The sequence below is a fragment of the Primulina eburnea genome, chromosome 6, assembly GCF_022965805.1.
Source record: "Primulina eburnea isolate SZY01 chromosome 6, ASM2296580v1, whole genome shotgun sequence".
In the NCBI taxonomy this organism is placed as follows: domain Eukaryota; kingdom Viridiplantae; phylum Streptophyta; class Magnoliopsida; order Lamiales; family Gesneriaceae; genus Primulina; species Primulina eburnea.
The window spans coordinates 30,577,705-30,593,933 of record NC_133106.1 but is presented as its reverse complement, the minus strand read 5'-3'; the positions used below and the strand labels follow the sequence as shown (position 1 = coordinate 30,593,933).

Sequence of the window (16,229 nt, the reverse complement as noted above, 5' to 3'; positions counted from 1 at the left end):
ACACACACATTTATTTTTATTTTTTATTTAAAAAATTCAAATATCAATGTAGTCTCTTCAAAATTTGTCAAATATCACTTTAGTTCATCGATAATGATAAAAAAAAACTATACACGTACATATCATGTGTTCTAGAGTAACTAGCATAAATAATGAAATGATTCTGCAAGTTTGTTTAAAATCTTACTACGTACACATATTCATCTTATTTCCATACTACTTTTCGTCTTTTCCTTACCTCTCTCTTCACAAAAGGATGAATGTTCAATTTATGAATGAAAATTGTGTGTACATGAGTAGCACTAGGGCATGCCCAACGGACGAGAGAGTCGTGCAATTTTATTTTTTTATTTTAAGTTAGAGTAAGTCACTTGTGATATGATCTCACGATATGTCAACCCTACCGATGTTCACAATAAAAAGTAATAATCTTAGCATAAAAAATAATATTTTTTCATGGAATACTCAAATAAGATATCTGTCTCACAAAATATGACATGTGAGACCGTCTCACATAAGTTTTCGCCTTTAAGTTATGTGTAAGTTTTTTAATTTACTTTTTTTTTTATTCCATGTAATCTTTTAAATTAGTTGTAAGTTTTAAAATTTTATTTGTTTATCCTGTTTATGGGATCAAATCGATACGTGAAATTTTAATTTTTTTATTCAATTGTAGTTTTATTTTATTTATATACAAATTATTGAAAAAATTAACTTTTCAACATCATTTATGAGATATCATCTCATCACTCATAATCATAAAATGAAGTTATCAACACTGACATCAAACACTTATATATATATATATGTATATATATATATATATATATATATATATATATATATAGTACCAAATAACTTATTTTTTGTCTAATGCATTCTTTTAAATTGTATTTAGATTAACGAATCGAAATGCTGCATTCCAAATTCACGATTTCATTTTTTTTAATTTGTTCGGATGAAAAAAATTGAAGTGGATTTTAAATGTATCCAAACGACTATAATTCGAAATACATTCATCATATCATTCTCAAATCAAATCTATTTCCTCTTATCAAATACATCGATTCAAACCATGAAATTTTGTACCAGAAAACTTTATAGAAAACATAAGATATCATATAGTTTGGTAGTATATGTTAAGGTGATTATAATCTTAGCCAAAAAAATTTAAAAACTTTTAGTATAATATCTCATTAAATTTATATTTGAAACTAATGACCCATAAAAATGTGAATTTTTAAAATATTTAGAAAAAATATTTTTTTGCTTGAGAGAATCTAACAATCTCTTATTACCATTCCCAAAGGAGAAGCTTTATCGGTCAGCATGTAATTACTAATATTTTCCAAAACATTGTCGCAGAATCGGCATCGGCGAATTTTTCTTTGTGAACATTTTCCGCGATATTCTTGAAGGCGAGTTAAAAGGTTCGATTTTTAAAATTTAAATGCGTCCGATTTCACTGTCTATATTACCATGATCTGGCGTGCGTGGCACGATTTTGTCATAAATTTTGGGGAGGATATTTTTGTTTCCATTCAAGAAATTGTGTTGGATCTCAATTTATTAAGTTACCAAACGAGGTCATCATTGAATAATATCTATCTGATTGTGGGTTGTGCAGAGTGTTGAATTTCTTGAGTCTATTATAAGTAATTTGTGAAATACATGGGGAACTCTATGTGCATTATGTGCAAGAAAGATGGGTAGGCACTGGTTGATTATTTTTATTTCGTTTTCATGTTTCTTGATTTTAACAATGTGTGCGAGTGATTGCTTGTAATTTTGGATGCTCGTTGTTTGTGGCAGGATGTTTTTTAGCTCAGCTGTTGAGGAGCTGGATGCATACTATCCTATTAGACCTGAATGTCAAGCTGATGCTCCCCGGACCAAATTTAAGGCGCGGGTATGGAAGAATGTTATGCTTGGATTTCCACATTTTTGTTATTTGATTAGTAATTGAGCAACATGTGTCGGACTTCGAATATGATCTCTTTGTGCTGGATGTAGGAAGATGTTTTAGATCTTTAAGTTTTTAGTGTATCTTCTTCTTCTTCTTCTTTTTTCTCATGTAGTTCAATTTATATTAGCTTTGTCATGGTAATTAAGGGATGCACTTTACTTCATGGCTTGTGATTGACGGTATCATAATACATTATCTGTTCGAGAATATGAATGTCTCCTAAAGTTCAAGTTTGATATTTTTGTCGTTGTTATGGTCATATTCACCTATCCAAATCATTTGTAAAATCTTTTAAGAAATGTAATTTGTGGAACCACACCAAACTTTTCAGTAATTCATGGTATCTAAGGGCCATGCAGTTGGTCTTCTGAATCAACAAATTTTCTAACGAGAATCCTTTAATTATTTTTTGTGTTCCTTTTGAGATAATCAATATATGATGATTACATATGACGGAGAGATCATAATCACTGTAGATATATTGTATTTTTTGTTTAACCAAGCATATAAATAGAAAATACCCATTATGCTCATTAATTGGAGGTGCACACACTATCATATGCATTAAAAGCCAAATTACTGAACATTAGAAAATTACTGGTCGATGGGTTCAACCTTATAAAACAATCCACAAAATATGCAATGGTTCATGTATGAATGCTCAGATTCTTTATTTCTTGTTCATCCTTTTCGGGGGCAGATAAGCATACTTGTCTATTTCATTTCATTATTTTATATGATGATATGACCTATTTTTTCCTAATATTATCCATTTACATGAGGACCACTCTTTTTTATACCCATCTCTCATGCCATATTTACAGGTAGGCAAGACTCTCAGTCCAAGAAGATGGAATGCAGCATTTTCTCAAGATGGTCATTTGGATATAGCAGGTGTCCTTAGAAGAATTCAAAGAGGGGTAAGTTGAATTTTGTGTGGCTATACCTTGTTATTGCTCATTGTAACTTTTGGCTGCCTGCTTGGACAACTAACTGGCATTTCTGAATATCTTGTATCGAGTTGACTCAGAATTCACTCCTGCATATTTTCATGGACTAAACCAAAATGCAACAAAGATAAAAAAATTTATTCAATTGTCGGCATGTTGCACAACTAGGAATTGCTTATTTTGTTTTTCCTTTTATGGTTAGGGCATTCATCCATTGATTAAAGGAGAAGTCTGGGAGTTCTTGTTGGGTTGTTTTGATCCTAACAGCACATTGGATGCCAGAAATGTTGTCCGACAAAAGAGAAGGTATGAAAATCAATTTGGTGCATGACTCAGTTCTAGAACAGCTGCACAATTGACTGAGTTGAATTGATCTACATCACATCCAAAATTCCTTTTCTGTCTATCCTACATTATAAAAGTAGAACCAGTTTCTCTGGAGAATTCATAACATCAATTGAATCTGTTTATACTCTCAGGGAACAGTACGCGGCTTGGAAATCTGAATGCCAACATCTGGTACCTGTAATTGGCAGCGGAAATCTTGTCACAACACCTATAATTAATGACGACGGCCACCCAATACAAGATCCTTCAGTTAGCAGTAATGGCCAAGATAATGGTTTCCTGTCAAATGGTGGCTCTTTAGATCAAAGCACGATTCAGTGGAAGCTTGGATTACCTCAAATCGGTCTGTATTTAGACATAACTTAATTGACACCTTTAGTTTGTGCTGAAGCTTATTTTATGTGGTCTCGTGTTGTGTCGACCATTTTTTCCGACATACTCGTGCATATTTAGTTATCTTTTATAAAGAATTGAAGCACTTATATGTTGTAATCTGCACGCTCTGATGGAAATTTAGTTGCAGTATTGTGTCACCTACAGCAATGTGGTGTTATAAATGAGTTTCTGTGATGACTGGCAAAAAGTAAGGTCTATATTGACACGAGGATCTCTAGATGATTGAAACCATATAGTTGGGAGTTTATACATTTACATCAGAATATTGTTGAACAATGGGCACTAAACCATTTAAGCTTTTAGAAGAAGTGACTGAGCTTATAGGGCATCACATGGTAGGCTAAAGTTGAACACCTATGGTTCTTCGTCTGGTTCCCAAACTTCCATACTTTAATTGCATGTATGGAGTGTAATGACAAAAATTATTCAAAGGTAATGAAGAGAGGATATTGAAAGTGAAAGATTGACACAAAAGGCAGCCTATGCACCCATACAGTATATGCACATGTTAGCCACAGATAGTGATGGTCTTGGTGCAGACATGCATCTCTACCCTACTCCCTTATTATCATGTAGAATTCGGAATTCCCACTTTCTTCCCTGCCCATCTGAAGTTTTTGTAAATAATGGTTTTAAAGTATGCCTATTTATTTCTGATTCTCACGTCAGACATAAATTATGCTCTAGGTTTGGATGTTGTGCGGACAGATCGTGCTCTTGTTTTTTATGAGAATGAAGCTAATCGGGCAAAGCTCTGGGATATACTTGCTGTCTATTCTTGGCTGGATAAAGATATTGGATATGTTCAAGGTCATATTTCATGTACCACAACTGTTATTGAAGCATCAACTATCTAGCCATTATTTTATTTATTTTATTCCCTTGATCAGGAATGAATGACATATGCTCTCCAATGGTTATTCTTCTCGAAGATGAAGCAGATGCCTTTTGGTGCTTCGAGCGTGCAATGCGTAGGATGGTAGACTCCCTTAGTCTTAGCAATGTTCTCATTGATATTATATTGAATCTGATATAATTTCAAATGATTTACGATATAGTCTAGTCTCATATTAATTCATGACTATCAATTAATATTAATCAAGGAACTGTGTCTTCATCCTTCTGATTGGATCAAAATTGACTAGTTTTTTGTTACTCTGGTACCTTTAATTTTTTTAATTGACTTCTGCTTTATTGTCCATGTAAAATACATTAAAAGCATTTGAGTAGATATTAGAAGCAATGATATATAGAGCATTAGCACTGTTTTCTTTTTTTGCCCTATGATACGCTGGGATTTGGATCTTGATTCTATACGATATGGATATTCGCAGGTGTATTCTTCCTCATCTAAATATAGCTTGGCTCATTTAGTGACGATATCCAAGAACACGATTAGGACGTAGACTGGCTGGGTTGGTATTCACTGTTTTTAAACCCCCAGTATGAAGTAAGAGCCATCTCTTCCTTTCTCTACATGATACGCTAGTAAGTGGGATAACCATGTGAGAGGAATGACTTCTCAGTTCTCGAGTTACAGATCCCTTACTAATAAATAGCTTTTACGGTTTAGAAAAGTTATTGTCCCACATAGGGCCAGTAAATAAAAAGAGAACATGATGTTCCTTTAGAGCATTCTACCGTGGCTAGGGGCTTTCATTTATTATAGGTAGAGGCTTGTTCATTTGGGCTATGTTTTTTATTCCTTCAAAACTATAGATATTTGTGAGTAGTTTATTTAACTTGTGGTCTTGCTTTGATTTAAGTCCCCTATTATGAGTCTTGGCTGTTTGGTTTCCTATAAAAAAAAAGAGTCTTGGCTATGGAAATCCATAAATCCCCAGCATGTTTTTTCCATGGATCACAGCTCCACACCAAACAATTCCTATTTTTGGAATGCCTTCCTAGAATCAGCTGGACTGTTTTACTGTACTATGGATTGCTGCTAAATTTTACTTCATGCTCTCAGTCATTTATCTATAAACAATCTGTTTTCTTTATTTGTTTTAATAAATCTAGATTTATAATAATATCTCTCTTGCTTTTATAACACAATTTTCCATCCTGTTTTTAAAGAGGGAAAACTTCCGTTGCACTACAAGTTCCATGGGGGTGCAATCTCAACTAAGTACTCTTGGACAAATTATTAAAGCTATTGACCCAAAGCTCCATCAACACCTTGGTAAGTCTGGTTTTCTTGTTAGAAGTTCTTTCTGAAGCTCCACCATTAACTTTTTCATCTCTTCCGAAATGGCACTGGTAAAATATTTTTAATCACCTCATATAAAGTACTTTACAAGCTTCTTTTTTGCCACCCTTAACTAACTTTATTGGATATAGCCTTTAATATTGCCTTCTAGTTTTATTTCGTGTTTCGATTTCGTCCCGTTAACATTTCCAGTCTTATGTTTATCCTTCCATGAATCCCTTTCTTAAGAATTAAGATATATTCTCATGATTATTCCCTCGTTCAGATTGGGGAACAAAGATGCTACAAAAAGATGCATACTTGGAATAGAGATTTTTGCAACAAAACCTCCCGTGAAATATTGAAAATGTATACTTCACCTTCATGACAAAAATTAAATAAGCATTCAGTCCTTGAATTTTTTATTAAAATTGCACAATTTAGCCATACTAGCACGGTTTTTTGAACACGCGTCCATGTTGTAGCTAAAAAACCAATTTTCGAACAATATTATTTCAAATGTACAAAAATAATCTTTTATTGATCTATAATAATTTCCAGTTCCCCATAATATCTCCATCGGAATATAGTTTTTAAATCCACAAACAAGGTTGAGCAAGAAACCGTGGAATCTTCGAGCAAGAAACCGTGGTTTCTTGTAAGTGGAAATTTCTACTCAATGTTGGGCTTCACATTGGTTTCTTAGAAGCAGCACGAGGTGTTTTCGAAAAAGCACGTTAGCAAGGGTAGATCGTGTAATTTTTATAAAAAGTCAAGGGCTTGGACGCCTATTTAATTTTCACGAGGGTGAAATATGCACTTCCGATATTTGAAAGAGGGTTTTGATGCAAAAAACTCCTTTGAAATATGAACTAAGAATCTGGAAGATATAATCTAGAACTAGTTTCTGGCCTCTCTCTCTCTCAAAGCACACATGCAACTTCTCTGATCTTATGCCACATTTTTCTTTGACAGAGGAGCTGGATGGTGGGGAGTACTTATTTGCAATTCGTATGCTCATGGTTCTTTTTCGCAGAGAGTTTTCATTTATTGATGGCCTGTATCTCTGGGAGGTAAACAAAGTACTTCATCAAACCTACAGAAATCACTGACTCTTACTCGTTTTTTCATTGTTTTATTACCCAGAGTTTGGGTACCAAACCAGATTTTTTCTTATTCATCATTCATTTTGTTTCGTAGGGCTCGTTGGCCCTTTTTACCTACTTGTGTGGGATATTATGTCGTATGAATTTCTCAATGTGGCGAAAATTTGTAATTCAGGTCATGTGGGCCATGGAATACAATCCAAGCATCTATTCATCATATGAGTCAAGTGACTTAATTTCGTCTCAAGTTCATCAAACCGAAGAAATTAAAGCAGATAACAAGCTGCTGAAGCAGTGTGGAAAATTCGAGAAGAAGAACGTGAAAACAGGATTGACGGATCAGAGGGGCGCACTCGCTGTTTTCCTAGCTGCTAGTGTACTTGAAACAAAACATAAACAACTTCTTAAAGAGGCTCAAGGCATGGATGATGTCGCTCAGGTACTTCTTCTACTTATACTATTCACTGTTAATTTATTTAACGAGCCTCTTTTAATATCTACCTATATGCATTTTCGTGATATACCATTACAGATTTTAGGTGAAATCACTGGAAATTTGGATGCTAAAAAGTCATTGAACGCGGCACTGAAAATTCACAAGAAGTATTTGAGAAAGGCAAACTATATTTTCTTGTGACATCATCTCCATATTGTCTACCTGCTAATATCCAGCATATATATTTTTAATCTATTTTCCTAGATTTCTTATTTCTCGCTGTTAAATGCAGGCCAAGAAATCTTACTAGTCGCAGCATGGAAGCAAGTCATTGAATTCAACAAACTTGTTGTTTCGGATTTTTATCATTTTATTCAATAATATCCCTATTCTTTCAAGCGCTTCAGGTAATCACTCATTGCGCTGGTTCATTCTTTACTAATAGTTGTACATAAGATTCTGGTTATGAGTTCTACACGGGAAAGAAAAGAAGCTCAAATTGCCTGGTATTTGTATTTGTGTACCGTTAATATTCACTTCCCTCACATCAATGGTGAGGAAATTGTTTTGGGATAGGAATTATTTATATTAGCCAAACCTGGCAATTGGTTCAGGTTTGGCGAATGCTTTGGTTTCTTCTATTGTAAAATTTCTTGATCATGTAGTAAATTACCCGTTACTGCTTTGTGTTTGTTGAATATCATGCCAAACTGGTCATGATCAATTTAGCTGTTGTCGTCGCCTCTTACATTCAAACCACCGTTGTAGTCCATCCAAATCTTATGTAACCTGATCTTCTAAAGCACATGTAATGATATAACTTTATCCTTGGGACAGTTTTTGTGGCATGATGGGCACGTTACGTTCGGACGGTTTCTATGCCAAATAGATACGGCTACACTTGGTGTGGCACAGACCATCTGATATCAAGGGTTCTACATGAGTTAATGTGGGTTTCTTATTAGTTTTGGGGTACAATTTGTACCTCCACCAAAATTATCATTCTCGGTGAAGTATAGGAGTACAGTGTGCCTCAAAACATGAACATGATAAGAACAAGATTCGCATAAATCTTCAAAATATCCAAGTACTAGATTTCCCTTATGCAGGTTCCAAATGTCCCAAATCACTTGGGGTGATGAGGTTCGCATATTTCTACATCTCTCTCCCTGAATAGAATGAAAATCACTCAGATACAGTATAGCATTTTCTTCGTAAAGATCATCAATTAAGTGAACGATTTTTCTTGTAGTCATTCTCTTATCGATATACAGTTATCTCTAAACCGACGTATCAAAGTGTATGTTTGATTAAACCAAAACTCGTATCGTGTCTCGGAACCAACAATGATTTGGTACATTAGGAATTTTGTTGTCATATCATAAGATTAGCTTGTAAAAGGGTTGGCATGGAATTCAGAGTACCAAACATGTAGTACACATATACAGGAATACAACTGTAAGGTCATCTCCAACGTGACACCTTTAATTTTTGGCAGAGTTCCTTCAATAATATCCTCGATCTTACATATATTTGAACCATTTTTGTATGTATTGAACTTGTGTCATGCATTATATACCATTTTCTTGAAATTACAAGGTATAAATATCCCGGATCCATTATCTTTTTGGGCATCCATGTTATTTATTTTATGTCAACAATTTGTCATCATTATTTGTCATGGCATCAGGATTTCAAGGACAGATTGATGTAAAGATGAACATGTCAAGTCCCCTTCAATCCATAAATAGCTGGATTATTAGGCACTAGCAATAACTATTTTCCATGCATGCCATCATAAGGGCTGTTCCAAAAAACAAAGATTCTGTCCAAGATTTGCCAAATTATGGATGGTGTGTTTTGATTTCAAGTTATTTGCTTTACAATAATAATAAGTAGCATGATGCAATAAATGGATGGCTATGAAGAAAATTGAACATTAAGTACCATAAATAGATCTCTAATTACATAATTTCCCTTCTCCCCCAACATTTGTAACGCTTGAATTTAACAAGATTTCCTATTCAAAATTCAATTGGTTGTAGGCAAATTTGTACAGATTTATACCCCAACCCATGTTTTTCCCCCTACCAAAACCAAGAAAACACAAACCCTAGGGATATCAAGGCATAAGAGCTATGTTTCCTTGGATAAAAATTGTCAAAGAGAAGGGCAGTTTGGGGAATATCTGGCTGTCTGCAAACTTTCAGATGCCCCAGCACACCACTGAACTTAGCAGACCTCAATCCCTCGTCAATGCAAAGGTCCGAATTGCCCTCCAACTTCAACTTTTTCCCAAGTTTGGACACAAGGTCAGCAGAAAATGGAACCCTTCCAGTCAAGTTATTGTTCTCCAAATTCAACTCTGTAACAAATTCCAAAGCCCCAAATTCCTCGGGCACTATCCCTTCAAGCATATTGTTATCAAGCCCTAAATAGCACACTTTTTTCAGAGTCACCCCCATTGATTTTGGGATATTACCAAAAAGTCCTACCCCGGATAGCCCAATCCCAAGAATGCCCCCAAGATTTCCCCATTTCTCCGGAATCTGCCCTCCAAGAAAGTTCCCACTCAAATACACTTCCTTCAAGCTGGGCAGCTCGGACAAGAACAGTGGCACTCCGAAGTTGCCAAAACGATTGTAACTCAGATCAAGAAACTCCAAACACGTTAAAGTTCTTGATCATTTCTGGGATTCTTCCTGAAAACTCGTTGTAGCTTAAATCAAGCTTTAACAAATCAGTTAAGTTTCCAATGGATTCTGGCACGCTTCCTTTGAACCCGTTTTCACTCAAATCAAGAAGCTTCAGTTTCTGCAAGTTCTGAAAAATATTTCCAGAAATCTTACCTTCAAACTTGTTCCTCGAAAGCGTGAGTTGTTCCAAATTTATCAACTCGCCAAACCCTAGTGGGATTTCGCCCGAAACACTTGTTCCTGTCAAAACCAACCTCCTCAAACCGCTGAAATTACCGATCCTGCCATCCAGAGACCCGGATAAACCTGGGTTTTCGACAAAAACCAGCTCCTCTAAAGAGGAAGCTTGAGACGAAGATAACAATGGTGAGAAATCCGGAAATGGAATTTCTTTTTCGGTGAAGCATTTATAGAAGAAGAGCTTCTTGAGGTGAAGGATCGGGGTTAAAAGAGAAGGCTGGAAGGTGGAGTAGGAACCGCAAGGAGGGTTGGGAGAATAGTCGGAGACGTATCCAAAGCTCAGCTCCGTCACATGGGCCGTGACGGCGGAGGTGTCGGAGAAGTAGTCGCAGACGATTCCGTGTGGGGCGGAGGCGCACATGTCATCTGGGAAAAGCGTGCGCCAGGGGATACCGGAATTGATGGATTCAAGAACTCGGTACACCGCTTCTTGCTCTGCCGCGCCGAGCGGCGGCTGTGAAGATACTGAAAGGAGCATGAAGGAGACCGATGCGAGCAATAAGAGCAGCGGGGAAGTGAAAGTAATCTGTGCCATTGGAGGAATCAAATAGCTTGGAGTGAGGTTCAAATAATACAGTTAGCAACGTAGAGAGACTTTATATTGAGAGAGAGTGGGGTTGGGGGGGTTGTTTCATATATATATATATATATATATATATACAGTTTTGATATCCTGCACACCTACCGTGCACACTTTTGTGAGCACCAATGATGTGTCACTCACTCATTGGATGTGATGAAATATAGAAAAATTATGCATCCAATGTGTGAGTGACACCTCATTGGTGCTCACAAAAGTGTGCACGGTAGGTGTGCAGGATATCAAAAATATATATACATATATATATATATATATATATATATATATATATATAAAAGACGAGTCAACCATACTCATATTCACCATAAAAGTAATACTCTTAGCATACAAAGCAATATTTTTTCATGGATTACCCAAATAAAGATCCGTTTTACAAAATATGATCCGTAAAACCGTCTCACACAAGTTTTTGCCGATATATATATATATATATATATAGTGAGGAGTATGTTTGTCTTGAAATATGAAAATGAAGATTTTAAAAGGAAATTTCTGTCAAAACCATTGCGAATCACTGAATATACAATTGTGACCTTTTTTGTTTGTTTGCTTATGATATGGGACCATTTGGCTTATTTGTAAAGTAATGTTTGTTGGGACTTGGGAGAGGGTTTGATTGAATGACAAGGGCAAATTTGTCTTTACGGTTTGGAAGATTAACTTCAATTTTCTAATATTGCAATTTCCATATTTCACACGACAATATTGCTACACTTCTTTTCCCATCTTTGTCAAAATAATTTGTTGATAAAAGCAAAGTTGTCTTTACAGTTTTGTATCATTCAAAAAAACAATTTATTTTTTTATAAAAACATATTATAAATATTTCTCAGAACAATTTATTTTTTCGAGTAAACTTGGTGGATAATCCTGTCTTCATTTAATAACAATAAAATCAGCGGATTCACTTTTCCAGTAAAAATAAAGAGGAGGAAGCGGTGGCACGTACCGTAGACCTGTGGCAAGCGCAGCGGCGGAGCTGACAGTGACCAAGCGGCAGCCACCGACATGTCGCGGCGCTCCTGTCCTTTTGTCCCTATTCGCGACTGTGAAAGCGACGGCTAACTGTGTTCTGCCACGTGGCGGATCTTGAGTGGCCAGGATAAGGGGAGTACGGAGGATCATGGAACAGTGCATGCGAATTCCATTTCCAGTCTCACATTCCGCAGATCCTCGCTGTCCCGTGGGGACCTTGTCCTTTTTTGGACCCGTTTTAAATCTCTTGGGTTTTTTTTTTTTTTTTTTTTTTTTTACCTATTTACCTCACTTTCAACCAAAATTTGTGTTGGTATGCCCGGATCAACTGAATTTTAGTTAAAATGGAAATGACCGATACTTTGTTAATAGATTTTGAATTTTCTAAATTTTTAGTTCAATTGTTTTGATTTGGTTTTCGATTATTTTTTCAAAGAATAGGTATCTTGTGAGACGATCTCACGAATCTTTATCTGCTCGATATTCACAATAAAAAATAATATTTTGCATTGATTACCCAAATAAAATATATGTCTCACAAAATACGACTCGTGAGACAAATTTTTGCCTTCTTCAAAATATAAATTAGTCGAAGTTATCGATTTTTTAGATGGACTGGGGTTTCTTTATCAAATTGATTTGGGTTTATATCTTGGATATCTGACCGACTCGACGTTATTCATAAAAAAATATTATTTTTGTGTTTAAAATATTATTATTTTCATTGTAAAAGTATCAATTCTTTTTTTTGTTATGTAATGAAGAGACATTGTGCAACATTTGCTGATTCAGTGATTTGAATGAAAAATATTATTTTTTATATCAAAATTATTGTTTTTTACTACTAAAAAATCATTTTTTGTTACTTATACATGATGAAATATTATGTAATATACGCTGATTCGAACGAAAAATATATTATGTAAAATATGATGATTTTACTGAAAATTATTAAATTTTACGTCAAAATTATTATTTACACCGTAAGCGTAAACGAAATCAACAATATTCAAAGAAAAATAAATCTTTGAGACCATTGCTTAGAATACCTACTCATGAGTTGATGTTTAGCTTTCATTTACGGAGTTTATTTTGAATGTATCTCTTGATTTTAAGTTTTTTTTAAAAAAAAAAATCAGTTAATTATGTGGACAATCGAGTTTTTAAAATATCTTTATTAAAGCCAAAAATAAAATAAATATTAATATCTTTATCGGAGTTTGCTTTTAGGTCAATGTAATTTAAAATCAAGTCAAACTGACGATTAATCCAATGAATCGGAAACAATACAATAAATATTAGTTACATGAATACACGAATTGAAAAACTTTTTTTTTATAGAACATACCTATCAATCTGCATGGATCATACATTTCCTTCCACTTCCAGCTTTTATGTTAATAGGAATGGAACTTATTATTTTTCCGACAAGAACAAAATATTCGTCGTATGTGGGTCTTTACAAATATTTTATTGTTAAGTATAATCATGATTTTTTCAACTCATCTGTCTATAGTTAATAAATAGTAGTTTTATCTATCAATATGTATGGTCAAATTCGATGGCTTCTCGAGAATTTTAATATTTTAATGCAAATGAAGTTTTATCAATGTTTTAAAAAGCTCAAAAAACAACCGATTAAGCGTGAAGTTTGATGAAAAAGTCTGGCTTTTAGCAAAAGTATGAAAAAATATCAACTCATTTGGTTCACCATATTAAATGTGGGAAAAAAGTGAAAAAAATGAACAAGCAATTTTTAAAAATAAAATAATAATTTGAATTTTATAATAAATTTAAATAAAAATATTTAATAAACATAAATTTTTTATATAAAAACTCCAAATGCATTGAAATAAATTTTGTCTAGAATCATTCCTTTTTTTGCGATTAGGGGATGACACTTGATCAAATAACTATCGACAAATTTTTTTTTTTTTTGAAGAAAGAGTAAAGTTTTATTAACAATAAAAGCATCACGAGTTACAATCTCACTAATGTGATTTGGTGGACTCGATCAGTGACACGGGTTAGCATAAGTTCGGGATTCCTTTGCCAAAGCATGGAGCAACCCCGTTGGCTAACCGACTAACAAAAATAACAGAAAAACTTGGTTCTTGTTTCAAGATACTCCGACAATCCTCTATTATAGCTCCAAACTCTATAAATTATTGAAATATATAATTTGGTTACTTATAGGGCGACGCTAGCCCTTTTTTTGTTTTTGTTTTTGTTTTTTTTTACTTGTGGTTAATTGTTTTTTACCCAAAGTCTTAAATTGGACTTTCTTTCTTCGTAAAGAATGAATGGAGAAAAAGCTGCCTTCTGCATGCTAAGGTTTGGTTTTGTTCAAATGAGGAAATGCATGACTTTCCTTATTTGATCTATTTATTCTTTTTGGTTTCTTTTATTGTGTGAAAGGAAACCGCTCATGTTTCCTAAAAAAAAATTAAATTATGGGAGAAAATATGTTTTGTACTAAAAATATTGCTTTTTCCAAGACAGAATCATTTATACCATAATCAAAATCTTTAGTTTTTCGCTTTTCTGAAATATATATAGACTGCAATCTGCATGTTCTTTAAAAATCCTTTTGAAGTATCAAAATTTCTAAAAATCGTTTTAAAGAATGTCTTCAAAAGTAGAGGTATTCTCTACATAATGAGTAATGACACTCGTTCAAGAGACGTATGATGACTAATGAACTTTTTAGGTTTTGGATCTGGTTTTGTACATCTACATGATCCAACGACTCTACGGTGCATAACGCCATGTTGTGTACTTTAGAATATATTTACTCGAACTTTTTGGTGAAGAAGGATGGTATCCCCAATTTTTTTTTTAAATATGGAAACAATGATTATTTCACTTATTTTGATAGGATTAATCAATCAATTTTTACTTCTTGTTAATGAAGAGATACATATATGGAGAGCTTCTTTCGTAATATTAGAATCTGGTCAGGCTTGATCCCAAATTAATATGTAGTCAAATAAAAAATGCAACTAGGATTAAGAAGATTTCACGCGAACGCTAATAATATAGTCCATATATGCAATTTTCACTTCTGCAAACCCAAAAGTGTAATGGAGCGTCATCTTTAATCATCACAAACAAAGTGTTAAAAACATTAACGAGTGTTTGAAGTAAACTTTTCGACGCTCAAGTCACTGACAAAGAGAGCAATTTAATGAGACAAATGAAATCGTGAGATTTGCGGGCTCTTCTCGAAGTCAACGATCTTAATTATTCATGGAGAGCTTAAAAATAAGTGGGCCTTTTTAAGGCTCAATGGTCTTAGTTATGGATTTAATTATTTCGCGACCCATCAGAAAGAAAATCTGATACTTTTAGAAATAAAATAGATGAAACACAAATATTATTTTATATTGGTACCTACCTCAGTGCACGCATCATTCCAATCAAAATATCATTTTTGATTTCCGATATCATGTCAGTATTTTATAATGTCACTATCAGTATTTTCGGTATCGCGTAACCAATTTGACCAAAATATTTAAATAAAACTATTATACGAATCAACTATCGAGTTTTTGGATTTCAAATATTCTAAGGAACATGGGCTGATAGCATTGTCCAAGACGAACACATTTACTTAGGAAACATTCGAGGGTCATTCTGTCCAACTCTGAGCTGAAATAGACGAGTTTTTGAAACTTTAAGGTAAATTAATATGAATTGTTCAAGAGACTCGGTTAAGAGATTAGACAATTGCGTGAAAACATACAAAGATCAAGAATGTACACATAGAGGGATGGCAACAGAGTGTGTTTAGCAGAACTCGAGATCCGTCTCGTCTCATGAACCCAACGAATCCAATCTGAGTTCGACTCGTTGGATCCGCCAAAAATTAAATGAGTTTAACTAATAAATCACTAAATTTACTTTTCAAATTTATATTAATAATATTTTTAAAAATATATATTATCACAGATAAAATCTTTCAATTTATATTTAATTAATAAGAAAAAAATATAATTATATATTTTCGAATTAAACATATAATTATAAAATAAAATTATTTCAATCATAAAATTTAATAAAAAAATTATGGATTAAAATATTCATTATTAAATAAAAAAACATAGATAACTATTAACAATATATATACATGTATATGTATATTTATATATTTTATATATAGGTATATAATGGCGGGACGGATCCAATAAATCCCAGGACCTGTACCAAACCCGCTTAATTGGCTCTTACCCGCACAGAGCGTGATAGGTTTAACACAGAGAAATGTTTAACCCCGGCCCATCCCTACGCATACGTATTCAAACTTGATGGTCTTTTTAATTAAATA

General features: G+C 33.8%; 1 protein-coding gene and 1 pseudogene across 3 annotated transcripts; one reads left to right on the top strand and one right to left on the bottom strand.

Annotated features, from left to right (window-relative positions):
* The first annotated feature begins 1,274 nt into the window (after window positions 1–1,274).
* Window positions 1,275–8,074, top strand: LOC140834182 (rab GTPase-activating protein 22-like). 3 transcript variants are annotated; one of them, XM_073198866.1, is made up of 12 exons: window positions 1,569–1,709; window positions 1,813–1,909; window positions 2,791–2,886; window positions 3,119–3,222; window positions 3,396–3,607; window positions 4,348–4,470; window positions 4,551–4,639; window positions 5,737–5,842; window positions 6,824–6,921; window positions 7,130–7,393; window positions 7,487–7,570; window positions 7,683–8,074. In XM_073198866.1, exons 1-12 carry the CDS (start codon window positions 1,672–1,674, stop codon window positions 7,698–7,700), a joined length of 1,329 nt encoding a protein of 442 aa, XP_073054967.1. In that variant the 5' UTR covers window positions 1,569–1,671; the 3' UTR covers window positions 7,701–8,074. The 3 variants fall into 3 exon arrangements, with proteins under 3 accessions (XP_073054969.1, XP_073054966.1, XP_073054967.1); XM_073198868.1 differs by lacking the exons at window positions 1,569–1,709; window positions 7,683–8,074 and adding an exon at window positions 1,275–1,430 and having other exon boundaries at window positions 7,487–7,591; XM_073198865.1 differs by lacking the exon at window positions 7,683–8,074 and having other exon boundaries at window positions 1,568–1,709; window positions 7,487–7,591.
* Window positions 8,075–9,297: 1,223 nt separating this feature from the next.
* Window positions 9,298–10,932, bottom strand: LOC140834181 (uncharacterized; annotated as a pseudogene).
* Window positions 10,933–16,229: the final 5,297 nt, after the last annotated feature.

Excerpts from the sequence above, each read along its gene's own strand:
- LOC140834182 (XM_073198865.1), top strand. The coding sequence starts at position 1,672 with ATGGGGAACTCTATGTGCATTATGTGCAAGAAAGATGG. Across the intron at positions 2,887-3,118 it reads TTAGAAGAATTCAAAGAGGG|GGCATTCATCCATTGATTAA; the intron begins GTAAGTTGAATT and ends TTTTATGGTTAG. Across the intron at positions 6,922-7,129 it reads ATGGCCTGTATCTCTGGGAG|GTCATGTGGGCCATGGAATA; the intron begins GTAAACAAAGTA and ends TTTGTAATTCAG.